Genomic DNA, 12,945 nt, shown 5'->3' on the forward strand with positions numbered 1-12,945 from the left:
TCTTCCTTTTGTCAGGTGCTCCCACACAGGCATTCTCTTTTGCCTTTCCTCCCAGTCCTTTTCCCAGGACTTTCCCTTGTTAAGACTCCAGGCTGTGTTTCCTTACCAAAACGGAGAGAGGGAACGTTGTGAATGTTGATGGGATGTAGATGTTCACTATTACCCATGTCAACTTGCAGGCTGCATAAACAAACTGTTTGTGGCCTGTTTCTCACTCAAGGCTTTTAGGCTTAATAAGAGAAACCCTCCAATTTAGTAATGAGTTATATATACCATGTACATGCTATTATGTCTTAATTAGTCATGCATATATTAATTCCTATGTATGTCAGATGTGCCAACTCAGGTTAGGAAGACGTCATGTGAAGGTCTGTGGTCTGAGCTTGTGAGCAGAGTAATTTATTATCCCTCCTCCAGGTTTGCTGCCCCACAGGAGACAAGAGCATCATCACAGGAGTACATCTGGCCCTTTTGAGTTCAGGTCTCGGAGCAAAATTCGGGAAAGCTGGAAAACAAACAGAATGAAACAGAATAAAATATTTACTATTGTCTCCACACAAAGTGCTGAATTTTATACAGCTTTTCCCAGAACAATTCAGATCAATGAAAACGCTTTTTGACAAAGTGGAGACACAATGTTCTTCTGCAAAAGAATAGCTGCCTGGTCGATCAGTCAAAACTTTATCTTGGACAAAAACATTTTCCCATTCAAGGCTGGATTACATGCTGCTGTCTATAGGGTTAGTGTTCTTTTGCCAGGGTTTAAATTTCTGAAGCTTTTTGGGCAGTATTTGCATGAAGAAGTGCTGGAGCACCACCACCAAGAATTTTTTTGTGGGGCAGGGGAGAGCTTCCACATTAGCACTTCACAGCAGTGAGGCTGACCAGGAGATCTGATCCCTGGGATGGCTGCAAGGAATGCCATAACTGCAGCACCAGTGTTTTTCCACCCCTCTTTGCTCCCTCTCAGCAGCTACCATGAATAACAAGCAGGAAAAACAGAGGCAGGTTTTGAAGAGAAATGAGGGCACTGGTGGGGGGGAGGGGGCGGGCCCGGCTTATGCAAGAGTGGGTATAAGAGGGGGAGCCGAGTGCCCCTCCAAAATCCGAGAGTGGGGCAGAAGGAGAGCGCACACCTCACCGCTGAACAACAGGTTTGAGAGCTCTGTGTTTCTTTGTGCCTTTGCTGTGGCTGCTGCAGCGAGAAATTCATTAGAAAACGTGTGGGCCACAGGCTTATTTTGGATGGGGGATGCTTGTAGAGCAGCCTTGCTTTCACCTTCTTGGGTTCCTTGCTGCCAGAAAGCTTTTTGCACAAATTTGGCCCAGTGCAAGTTCTCTGGCACAACTCTCTTTGAGGGGCAAAATCCTTGGATGCCGGACCTGAAGGGCAGGATAGAGACTCTGCTTTTTAAAGTCAAAGCTCTATCTTTAAGAACACTCCCATTCCTAAAACCATGGCAACCCAACAAAAAAAGCCTGACAACAGAGTCCACATATAGTAAATGGAATAATGCTCATGCACTCCTGCTTAAAAATGTCTTGGAAGTAAAATTAAAGACTAACTGTAGTTAAGTACTACTAGGATAAAACATGTTGCAGGTGTGGCAGGATATGTTCTTTGTAATCTGAAACCTTCTCCTTTAGAAGAATGTGTTAAAAGATAAAAGACAAAGATCTAAGAAGTGTGCTGGTGTGTGATGCATCTTAATAGGGAAATATTAATTGAGTGAGCAAGTACAAGTGACTGGCAAATGAGGGGCAGCGCTGTATCTGAGGTTTGCAGTAGTGCATGAACATAAGGTGAAATCAAAGGTTCTTCCTCATTACTGGGGCCAGCCCAATTCCCAGTGGCCCAAAGCAAGAGGAGGACTGTGGTGAAAACAGCACATTGAACATTTCCTGGTGAAACTTCTTTTTCTGGAGAAAGCTGGGTATTTTAATGGGATTACTTTATTGATGTTGGGGCAAGGGTGGGGGGCAAAAGATAGACTTCTGTGTTCCTCAGAGACACTGACCATTTTTTTATCGACAGAAAACAATAGAGCTGAGTGCACAAACACCAAAATACACCCAAGGATCAACTTGGCTGGAAACCCCAAGAACATTCAACTAAACTGAACTTTCTTTATGTGGCAGAGCCCCCAGACTCACATGCTAGATTTGTTGTTCAGGTGACTCCTGCTCCTTTGCTTCTTTGGGGCAGCATCCCCTGCAGCCAGGGCTGCCTGTTTAGGGCTGGTACTTACAGTACAAGGAGACCAACAGCTGCAGCATGGCTTGGTCATGACCTTCAGGGGAGCTGGAAGCAGGAGATAGCCAAACAACAACACTGTCTGGATGCTACAGAACAAAGAAAGGCAGAATGATCTAAGGAAAAAGTACAGTGGGTGAGGGGGTTTGTGATTTCCATTTTCAGTGTTTATTATCCACAGCAAACATGTAAGTCTGACAGCTGTACTGTAAGTTATTAACATCACTTGTAGCATATTAGCCAAAGTTAGTAATTATTTTTAATAAGGATACTTTTCAGAGTTTTATGGAATACAAGGTGCCCTTCCATGAAACATCTTTCATTTGTGTGTCCTTGATACAGAGAGTACTGGGATGGGTTTTCTTTTTACCTGTGCTCCAGCCTCATCTAGAGGGATGCAGCAGACCAGCTCTAGCTCATAGGCTCAGCATGGTCTGGCCATTTGTGTGCTCTGCTGGTGCCTGCTTAGTGCCTCGAGGGGGACCCACATGGGGGGTGTGCAGGAGATACAGATTTGGGCTGTGCTCACATCCCACCTGCAGCTCCACTGGCCTCTGAGGGACCAGCTGGCTCCCTGCTCTGCCTGTGGGAAGGAGTCTCCAGGGTGGAGGGGAAAGAAGGGGGACCTGAAACCTAACTTGATCTCTTAGCATTTAGCTGAGCAATATGCATTTTTCATCCTCCTCCCTTTGCCTGTATTCTTTATTCAGCTAGAAGCTGTCTGGAGATGGTACAAATGCTCAGGAATTGTGCTGTGGGCAGATGCTTCCTCACCTGAGATGTTCAGGCAACAAGAGGACAAAACACCTTGAATGTTTCAAGCTGTTTGTTTAAGCCTTCAGTGCATGTTATACAAGCCTGGGCTCAGAACCACTTTTGGACTTCATTATAGTGAAGGTAATCAGATTGTTTAAATGAAAAGCAGGACTGCAGAGACAAAAATTTCTCATCTCTTTGGCGTTAGGCACTTGGCATACAGCCCTTGGGCTGGCAGGCCTCAGCTGTCCCTGTCTCCACCTTCATCTCCACCAGCTCCAGCTGCCCAGGCACAACATCCCCCTCTCAACACGCAGCTGGGCACTGCAGTCCAAATCATGCCTGACTGGCTCTCTAAAATCAAAGCACAGATGATAAATCAGCCCTACTCCTGTTAGAGCTATGGGATTTTAATTACTAAGAATAAAGGGCACTGAACATGACCCAGTCTAACCAATTGCATTTATCCCTACCTTGATTCACTGTTTACGTGCTTAAATAGGAAGAAGGGGCACATCAAAATTGAAAGATTGTTTCAAAAGCAGCACAAAGATCTGCAAATCCCAACCCCTTTTCCCAAACAAGACTTGAGAGGCTGACACTGGGATGGATGAAGTCTTTGTGATCCAGCTCTGGCCATCTCCCCTATCGGGTTTTCATCTTCTCCATTTCAACACTTCTTGTTCAAGAGGAGAAAGAACAAAGCCTTGACATTCTGAACAGTTCAAGAGGAAAAGAAGGGGTAAAAATTGAGAGCTTAATCACTTTATTCTGCAGTAGCATACATGTCTCACACACTGGTGGGTCCCCAGGCTGCAAGTAGAGATTAAAGGCAATTTATCTGTGAAGTCAAAAATCTGATCACTGTGCAACAAATCCAAAAATCCAACTGTACAACAAATATAAGTACAAAGAAATCTGCATTCCTTTCAGTCTGCCAAAAATGAGGTCTTTCCTATGATCAGTTATTCTGTGTAGCAAAAAGGCCTATGTCTGCCTTGGTAAATGTGTAACTGCAGGCTACACAGGTGTGCTGGGTCTGGCTAAAGGTTGTGTATCCATCCATCCCTGGAACTTTCTATGCAGCCGGTGTTGAGCCGGGCTCAGGTCTCATTGGCCCGAGGTAAGTCCTGTCAGCCCCAGGCTGTGATGTAAAGCAGCTTTGCGCAATGCCCGCAGCAGCCGCCCAGAAAGGGCAGAATTCCACCGCAGCCCCACCGCCCCGGGGGGAGAGGTGTGTGAGGAGCTCGCCTGAGGGACAGCAGCTTGGAGGGGCAACAAAGGGGCGACACCCCCAGGACAGAGGCGAGTACCCGCTCTTACTGCATTTGCTTTGAATGCTGCTTCTCCAGCTCAGGTGTTGATGCTTTCCCAAAGATCTTGGGGCTCTCTTCTTTAGCCAAACAAACCACACTGACTTTCCACAGATGGGGCTTAGGGTAAGTGCTTGGCAGTGAGAGCTGCTCCTCTTGCTTCTGCTCATGGAACAAAAGCTGAACAGAGCTGGGAGCTCAGGCATGCCAGAGAGAAGTGACCACTGGTTGCCAACGGTGCCTAATGGCACAGCCTGCCTGGGTGGCACAGGGTCACCCTCCCTGCTGTGCAGGAAAGATTAAGTAATGCCTCTAAAGAATTGTATGATGGAGAGAACACTGTGGGAAGGGAATTCCTTCTAATTTGTGGCTTTTTGGTTTGTTTTCCTGAGCATGCCAATGTGAAAAAATACATTGGGGAGTCTAGAAATCCACTAGCACAGTGGCTGGGCTAACTGTGCAAGTGAAGCTGGGAAGACACTTTCCAAGATAATTTTTTAGTCAGTCCCAAGCAGTGAATATGCTCTGTCATGCATGTCACATCCTACCAGTGGGGTTGGGGAGGTGAAGAAGAGCCAGGAGCAGAGGGGACAGCAGCACGGCTGTGCTGCCCACACAGTAATTCAGAGGATGAGGTGGGAGATAATGGGGAAGAACAATCCTTGAGTGAAGGCACAGGGACAGAAATCTACAACAGATCCTCCTCTGCATGCCTCTGAGGACTAAATAATTTCAGGCCTGGCATTCAGTAGGAAGACAGACAACCTGAGTGACCATCACAAGAACATAAACTTCATTTGCAAACCCAGCTGTTAGATAGGAGCCTACAGCCTGGGAATGCAGATATCCATGTTAGCAGGCAGACATACTTGGCAAGGTATGTCTAGTTACCAAGCACATCTCAGTTTTTGTAGAGTGGTGGTACTACAAACTGGGATATCATTAGGCATGAAATACTTGGGGACTCCTCAGGGGAAAGAATATGGTTATAAATTGTGAATTAGGCTGGGAAGGGGCCACGTCTCGAATAGCTGGATTTAAACACAAGGACTTTCACCCTGTGTAAAGTGTTAGTGAGACAGACAATGCTCCGTGTCCTCCTGAAGGACTGGTGTGACTCAAAAAGCCTTGGAGGAAGAAAGCAGAGAGTGGGGCTTGGGTACTGGCAAGGCTGATAGCATTTTGCCCATCCAATGAGCTCTGCAGAACTTGAAACGGATAAAAGAGGGTGAACAAAGCTACAATAAACAAGGAATTACTACTAAAATAAAAATACAGCTCTGAATAACAGCATTTTGGCTGATGATATGTGTTACAGATGCATAATTTTCAACACATTTCAATGTGGATTTCAAATACACAGATAAACAGTCATATATTAGAAATCCAAGAAAGGTGCAGCAGAGCTATTAGTTACCAAAAAAGTTTGATATAAGAGAGAATCCTAAAAATATAAAATTTTTCAGTGGGTATAATTTGTCTCTGTGTGTGTGTGTATGTCCATGACATTCTCAATGCCCTTGCATTCTTTGTGCTAAAACACCAGTGACATCCACATAAAGTAAAATTCTCTGCTTCTTGTCAGGAAAAACAAGAGCAGCAAGTGGTCTTTTACCTCAGGAGAAGACTGCCTGCACAGCTGAGTAAAACTCAGCCTAGCCCTTCTAACTCTGTATTCAGACATAGAAGGTGCAATGAAAAATGTTTTCAGTGTGAGCACATTTGTATAAGGGAGCCTGGAGTGTGTTTGCCTCGAAGCTAGAATGAATGTTTGCACTGGGCTATGAAAACATAACGTGCTCAGCTAGTGCCAAGTATTTTGCTGACTAGACATCCATTACTGACCAGACATACATTCTGTGTTTGGACCTTAAGAGAACTGGTTTCCAAACCTACTCCCTGCACAACAGCAGGCACATTGCTTAGCCTGTCTGTGTGTCAGCAAGGCTCAGTGCAGCAGTTTGCTGAGATGGCTCTGACCAGCTCCCAGAACAAATGTTGTTGCATTTGTTGCCAAACAAGGCTTTGCAGAAATAGCATGCTCTAGTTTGAGGCATAACCAGCATCCACTACCATTCCCATGATAAATCCTTAGAGTACTGCAGTGGGTAATGGAGTCACATCTGTGCCCCCATTTCCCACCTGCTGCCATTGAAACTGGTGTTTGTCTCATCCGAGGCTTTCTGGCAGCAGAGTCAGACCAAACACCACTAAATACTAAAATCCCCACCTTTGTAACTCCAACACAGCAGTAGCACCTCACCCTGCGATTAAGAGAAACTGTACTTGAAACAGACTGACCACTCTCCTTTCCTCCTAATTTTTCCTTTCAGCAGACACGGTGGAGGCAATTTTCCAACATGAATCTGGTAGCAGATCTTCTCTGCTTGTTGGCTTGCCTTACTCTGGTGACGTGTGACCGGGTCTACGTCCACCCTTTCAATTTGTTTTCTTTCAATGAGAGTGACTGTGAAAAGCTGGAAAAGTTGGTTCAGGAGGGAAAGACTGTTGTCCCTGTCTCCATTGAGTCCCAAACCACACCCGAATATGAAGGTGGCGTGAATGACAACGAGTTGGAAGCCCCAAGCCTCAGCACCTGGGGGGAGAAGGAGCAGAGCTACCTGAGTGACTTGGTGTACGTCCTGGGAATGCGGTTTTACAGCGCGCTGCAGGAAGCGCAGAGGGACCAAAATGTGCTCCTGTCCCCAACCAGCCTCTACAGCTCCTTGGTGTCATTCTACCTGGGGGCCTCAAACCAGACAGCACTTGATTTGCAGAGTTTGCTGGGATTTGTCCCCCCCTCTGGAAACCCTGACTGCACTTCCACGGCAGTTGGAAGCAATTTCCTCTCCAGCCTGAGGACGATCGAGAGGCTTGTGAAGAGCAGGGACGAGGAGCTGCTCTTTTCAAAGACACTGAGCTTGTTCTGTGCCCCTGGCATAGCCCTCTTCCAGCTGTTCATGGAGCGCTTGCTGCCCAGTGCTGATGCATTCTACGCCCGAGCTGTTGACTTTGCCAATCCAGGCGAGGCAGTGAAACAAATCAATGCCTTTGTGGAGGCCAAGGGCAAGGGCCAGAGCGAGGCCTTGCTGGCAGACGTGGACCCATCCGCCCAGCTGCTCTTTGCCGTGGACGCCCGCCTGGCAGGTACGAGGCAGAACTGCTCCTCTGGGGAACAGGCTGGGGAAGGACAGCAGGACACAAACCCTGCTCCTGGGAAGGAACAAGGTCAGGCCTGGCCAGTGGGGAAAGGGAAGGGCTCAGAAGAAAGGCTGGACCTCTGCTCCCCACCAGTGTGCCAGGGATCCTGCCTGCACTCTGCCATGAGCCAGCAAGGGTTATGGGGAGTGAGGAGGAGGCAGATGGCCTCCAAGAAATTTTCCTTGTCCAGGAAAGGTGTGGAAAGGTGCATAAGAAAGACTTGTGCAGCTTTTCTTGCTGCAAAGGGGCTGCAAGTCATGAGGGGCCTCCAGCAAGATTGATCAGGGTGTAGCTTTAAAGAAAGCCAAAGGAACTGGGGGATGTAGGGCAGAGGTACAGACAAAAAAAAGGTTAAAAAATACAATGGACATGACTCCTCTAGTGGCTATTAAACAGAAGCCTGGAGGCAACATCTGGCTCAGGAAGCACCTGAACATGAGTTACAGAAGCAGGGCACTTATACAAACTTAGAATGAGGCAATCCCTTCATTGCCAAGGGTCATTCTGTGCTGCTGTCCCAGAAATCCTCCTCCACTACAACTGAGCCTCCTCTTCTGAGTGTAGCTGCTTTCCTAGATCCTCCTGACTGAATGCAGTATCAAAGCTGCACACTTCAGACAGCTTGCCTACTTAGGAATGTGTTTCAGAACACTTGCAGTGAGCCCCAAGCTCCTGAGTGGGGCTCTGCTGCTAAAGGTGGAGTTGTGGTGCTCAGGAAGCCTTTTTGTGCCTCCATCTTCCCACCTCAAAACTGGATATCGGGTTTTCTTTGCCTTTCATAGCTGCTGTCATTCTCTCAGTGAGCTGTGGGCATCAGCTTTCTCTTCATTGTAAGATCTAGCATAGATATGATACTACAAAAGTAATTGTGTTACACACTTGGGCATGGTGACAAAAGCAGTTTCCTTTAGTAGAATAATTTTTCCTCTTCTTCTGTATTGGAGACTTGTAATTTATATAAGCTTAGAAACACATGTTCAAGGGTTTGCCTCACTGGGTCAGTTCTACTACCTTCTCTCTCAGAAGGTGCATTTGAAATGTTACAGTCCCCACACATGGGATGGACAAAATTGGCTCAAGAACAAATGAATTACACAAACAATTACCTTCTAATAAACACTTTAGTGTTTGGTTTGCCATTTGGTTGTGAAGATGCACCCATGACAGCTGATGCTGCCACACTCCATATCTGACCCTATAGCTGCAGAAAGGATAAAGTACCTTTTTTTTCTCTGAAACATGTTACAAAAGCTCTGAGATGCTATTAGCAGCCATAGCACTGATAAAGTGACAGAAATACATACAAAACAGCAGCTAAATGTTCCAGTGGTCTCAAGTGCTGTTCACTTGCACACGGTTTCTTCACATTTGCAGACTTGCTGCCAAGCAGGGCCTGCCATTTAGAATTCAATGCAGAACATCAGCTGCAAGTTTCACTGAGGGCAGTAGTTTCTTTAGTGTTGAACAGGATTGTCTGCCCAGCTGGGCACAGCATTGATCTGTGGGAGTGAGCAGATAACATGTTGAAATGGAAAGCTGCACAGAAGTAGTGCAAGGTGAGAGCAAGGCCTCTCATAGTTGTGAACTGGGAAAGAAATTTATTTTAAGGTCTAGTAAGTGTTTGAGTATGTCCTTTTTAACCTCCTTGGCTCAACCAACACGTCAGTGCTGTGCTTACAACCTTCCCCACTGCTTTGGTTTGTAAGATGGTGAAGGGTGAGATCTCAGGGAGAGCTTGTGCTGCCTTCCCTCTCCTGAGCCCACCTGGCTGCCTGAGAGTGCTCCTGCAGCACGGGCTGGCCCTGATGGATGTGCTTCCAAACATGCCATCACTGCACTTGAGGGACAGAGAGGAAACCAAGCTGACCCTCTGCACAGGCCTGTGAGCCCCTAGGGACCATGTGGCTGCCTGGGAGGAAGCAGGCAGTCAAGCAAGCAGAAACACTTTCCTGTCCCCAGGAAAGGCCCCAAAGCCAACAGAAACACAGCAGCTTTAGTCACAGTCCTGGAGGTCATGGCCCCTGTGCTGTGAGCTTGATGCCACCAGAAGGCAGATTAAAAGGAGGAGACATATGACTGCAGTAACTAAATGTGATTTTATACATGTAGTCCTTCTCTAAGGCACAGTGTGTTCTGAAAAAGCCCAGCTAAGAGGCAGAGGGGAGGAGGGAAGGAAGAGAAGAATCAATTTCTGTTTTCTTGATCTGTTTTTCAGTGAATGTTAAGCAAGCCTTCCTGCTCAAAGAGCCTCAGGAGTTCTGGGTGGATTCAGACACAAAGGTTTTGGTCCCTATGCTGTCCATCACGGGGACATTCAGGTACCAAACCGACGCCAGTGGCGCTTTTTCTGCGGTGGAGGTTCCCCTCAGCCGGACGGCGCTGCTGGTGCTGCTGCAGCCCGTCGGTGGCAGCGACCTGGAGCACCTGGAGTCCCAGGAGAGCTTGCAGACCTCAGCCTGGCTCCAGCACCTGGCCCCAAGGTAGGGAAGGGGCTGGGGCTGGGCACCCTCCCATGGAAGGGATGGATGGCATGGGGTGAGCCACACGGGCCTGCCCCTCACCTGGGGCAGGTGCTGCCAGGGAGGCTGTACTGCTGTGCACAAAGAGAAACTCCTGCACAGCCAGGGGCTCACTTCAAAGGAGCTCCACTTCACGGGATCAGCTTTTTATCTGGGGGTATTTCAAGGAAACAAGCATCCCACCCATGAAGTGGGATCATCTGGGGTTTAGCAGCAGACCCTGGGCGAAGTCTGGGTGAGTTCACACTTGGAAACATTAAGAGGCACCCACTGTGTTTGTACCCACACACTGAGCACTTGTTGCCGTTGTCTTCACATGCCCATGCCCCAGGACTGCCCAACCACGACGCTCTCACAGTGAACAATCACTCACTTGCCTCTTTCTCTCCCTCTCTCTGCAGAGAAATTAAATTAAAGCTGCCAGCATTAACACTAGAAGACAGCTCTGATCTACAGGAGCTTCTTGCAGATATGAAAATGCCTGCACTGCTGGGGAAGGGGGCAGACTTCAGTAAGATAAGCAATGCCAGTCTAACAGTTGGAAAGGTACAGTACACATCACTGGCATTAAAAAAAAAGTTTCCTGCACATTTCAGCCTCCTAAACTGAATAAATTTAATTAGAACTAAGCAGTCAGAGCCATGTAGGGGACATGCTTAGTAGGGGACTGAGTATTACATACAGTGTTATGTTTTTGATTTAGTAGGAGAATAATGCTGATAACACAAGAGTTTTAGTTGTTGGCAAGTCGTGGGAGGAATGAGTGAGCAGCTCAGCTGCTGGCTGGGGTTAAACCATGACACAAGAGTAACAGCATGACAGCCCAGCCCAATGTAAAAACAGTTATCCAGCTTTTGCACGTTATGGACAAGTACTCCCAACATCTTTTTTAAACATCTATGGATACAATGTGTTTCATCATTTACTCAGACTCTCATTTGTCCCATCACGATTGTGCTCTGATGACTCCAGTTACTCATATGTTTTTCCTTACAGGTAATAAATAAAGCCTTTTTCAAACTGGCCAGTGATGGAACAGATCAGCCAGAAGACCCTGCAGCACAGAAGGAAGATGGGGTGTACCTGGATGTAACACTGAATAAGCCATTCCTTTTTGCTGTTTTTGAAAAGCAGTCAAGGGCAATGCTTTTTCTTGGCAGAGTAGTAAACCCTCTGCATGAGGATTAAATACAAACACAGAGGATAAGAAAGGAGTGGAATGATGCACATTTCCCATCACCATTTTCTTATTCATCAGATATTTTAGTGATGATGTTGAGTGCTCTACTTAGCTTTGAGAAGAAGCTGTCAGTGTTCAAAATACAGCTTTTTGAAAGCTAACACCTTGCAACATTTCATCCTCGTTCATCTGTTTCATGTGAGGTGACTCACATCCTTGCTCCAGCTTCCATTTTACTTTTTGTATCTCTTTTGCTCCTAGTTCCCTTTTTGGATGCAGTGGGGCAGGGCAGTGTTTCGATGCAAAGCATCAACTTGAAAAAATAGATAAGCAACTTTTACTATAGTATTTTTATTTACTATAGAAAAAGACATATTCATTCTTTAATAAGCTTTTTTAATTGTATAGTCAGTTTTGCATGAGAGACTCCCTTTTACATTACACTGAAGATTATCCACAGGGATTTCTAGCTTCATCAGCAACATTTCCCTCTAAAATGCTGCCAACAGCACAGGCAGGCTCCACTTGTCCCACTGAGACAAGATTTTTCTGCTTTGGAAGCAAAAACATGCTTAGAGGAAGTTCATTCTTTCTGCAGCCCAGATGGATGTGTTCACTTCTTAACACTATGGAAATGCTAAAAATAGGGTTTGGTAGTATTAATGAACTGTGATGGATAAATTCTCAGAGCCTGACAGAATTATCTCTGATTTTTTTAGGAAAAAGATCCCACAAGGTCTACTTTTGCAACACAGTTCCATTTACTGGATTGCTTTATAACCTGTGAGGCATTTCTTACAGCCTTGTAGCAAAGAAGGACATTACTGGTTAGAGTCCAATTCTGTAAACTTTAACATATCCAAACCATATGTTCTTTAAAAATAGCTTTAATGGCAATAATATATATTAGTATAAATAGCGGATGTGGTGCTGCTACTTGTGAATAAAATTATTTCAGCAGTCCAGTCCAACTCTTTAACAGAGTCATAAAAATTTGAAACATTAAAGTGGAACATGAGATTATTAGATGACTCTTTGAAGTGAGGAACTGGGAGACAAACCTTGGTACTAAGGAAAGCCTGGAACAAGGATTTCCACCTCTCATCTCTAGGTTTATTGTTAGCACTAATGGCACTTAAAAATAACTGCAAATCTCTTTGGCGGATCATGCAAGACGTATCCTACAGTGCACAGCAGCTCATTACCATCCACAGTGGCCCAAATGTGTGTCTAAGTAAATGCACTAATGCCAGCAGCTTGGTGTCAGTGATATGGATATGTGACACATCCCTGTAGCTTCATGGAAAATAAATAAAATAACCCCCAAGAATGCTAGGATACAGCATCCATGTATTTATCCATTTATACTGTATGGACTCCAGATGCTCTAACATCTAAATACTGTGCTTGTATTATATACAGAAGCAATTAAGTATGAACATGCAGAGGTAGAAAGATGTAAATAAACTCACTTCCAAGTTTCTTTGCTGCAGTTCAGTTGGGCTTTTTTCCATAAATGAGTTCTGGCTTATTTTGTCCATAAATAAGTTCTGGGTACACTGACGAAGTTAAGGGGAAAATGCCTTTATTCACACATGGGGGCCACATGCTCTGGAACTCCATATCCCTCTTCAGTGGTTACAGGCAGAAAAACAAAACAAACCCATCAAACACACTGTTCAGAAAAGAAATGTTGTGGTGGAGAACACCTCTCCACTGACA

At 45.8% G+C, this 12,945-nt stretch overlaps 1 protein-coding gene across 6 annotated transcripts; it reads left to right on the forward strand.

Annotated features, from left to right (window-relative positions):
* The first annotated feature begins 1,029 nt into the window (after positions 1-1,029).
* On the forward strand, positions 1,030-12,706 carry AGT (angiotensinogen). Of its 6 annotated transcripts, none has more exons than XM_059468652.1 (5): positions 1,030-1,154; positions 6,657-7,470; positions 9,740-10,004; positions 10,445-10,589; positions 11,040-12,706. In XM_059468652.1, exons 2-5 carry the CDS (start codon positions 6,684-6,686, stop codon positions 11,229-11,231), a joined length of 1,389 nt encoding a protein of 462 aa, XP_059324635.1. In that variant the 5' UTR covers positions 1,030-1,154; positions 6,657-6,683; the 3' UTR covers positions 11,232-12,706. The 6 variants fall into 6 exon arrangements, with proteins under 6 accessions (XP_059324635.1, XP_059324637.1, XP_059324640.1 ...); XM_059468654.1 differs by having other exon boundaries at positions 1,119-1,154; positions 6,660-7,470; XM_059468657.1 differs by lacking the exon at positions 1,030-1,154 and adding an exon at positions 3,127-3,151 and having other exon boundaries at positions 6,660-7,470.
* Positions 12,707-12,945: the final 239 nt, after the last annotated feature.

Source organism: Ammospiza nelsoni, chromosome 3 (assembly GCF_027579445.1).
Source record: "Ammospiza nelsoni isolate bAmmNel1 chromosome 3, bAmmNel1.pri, whole genome shotgun sequence".
Lineage (NCBI taxonomy): Eukaryota > Metazoa > Chordata > Aves > Passeriformes > Passerellidae > Ammospiza > Ammospiza nelsoni.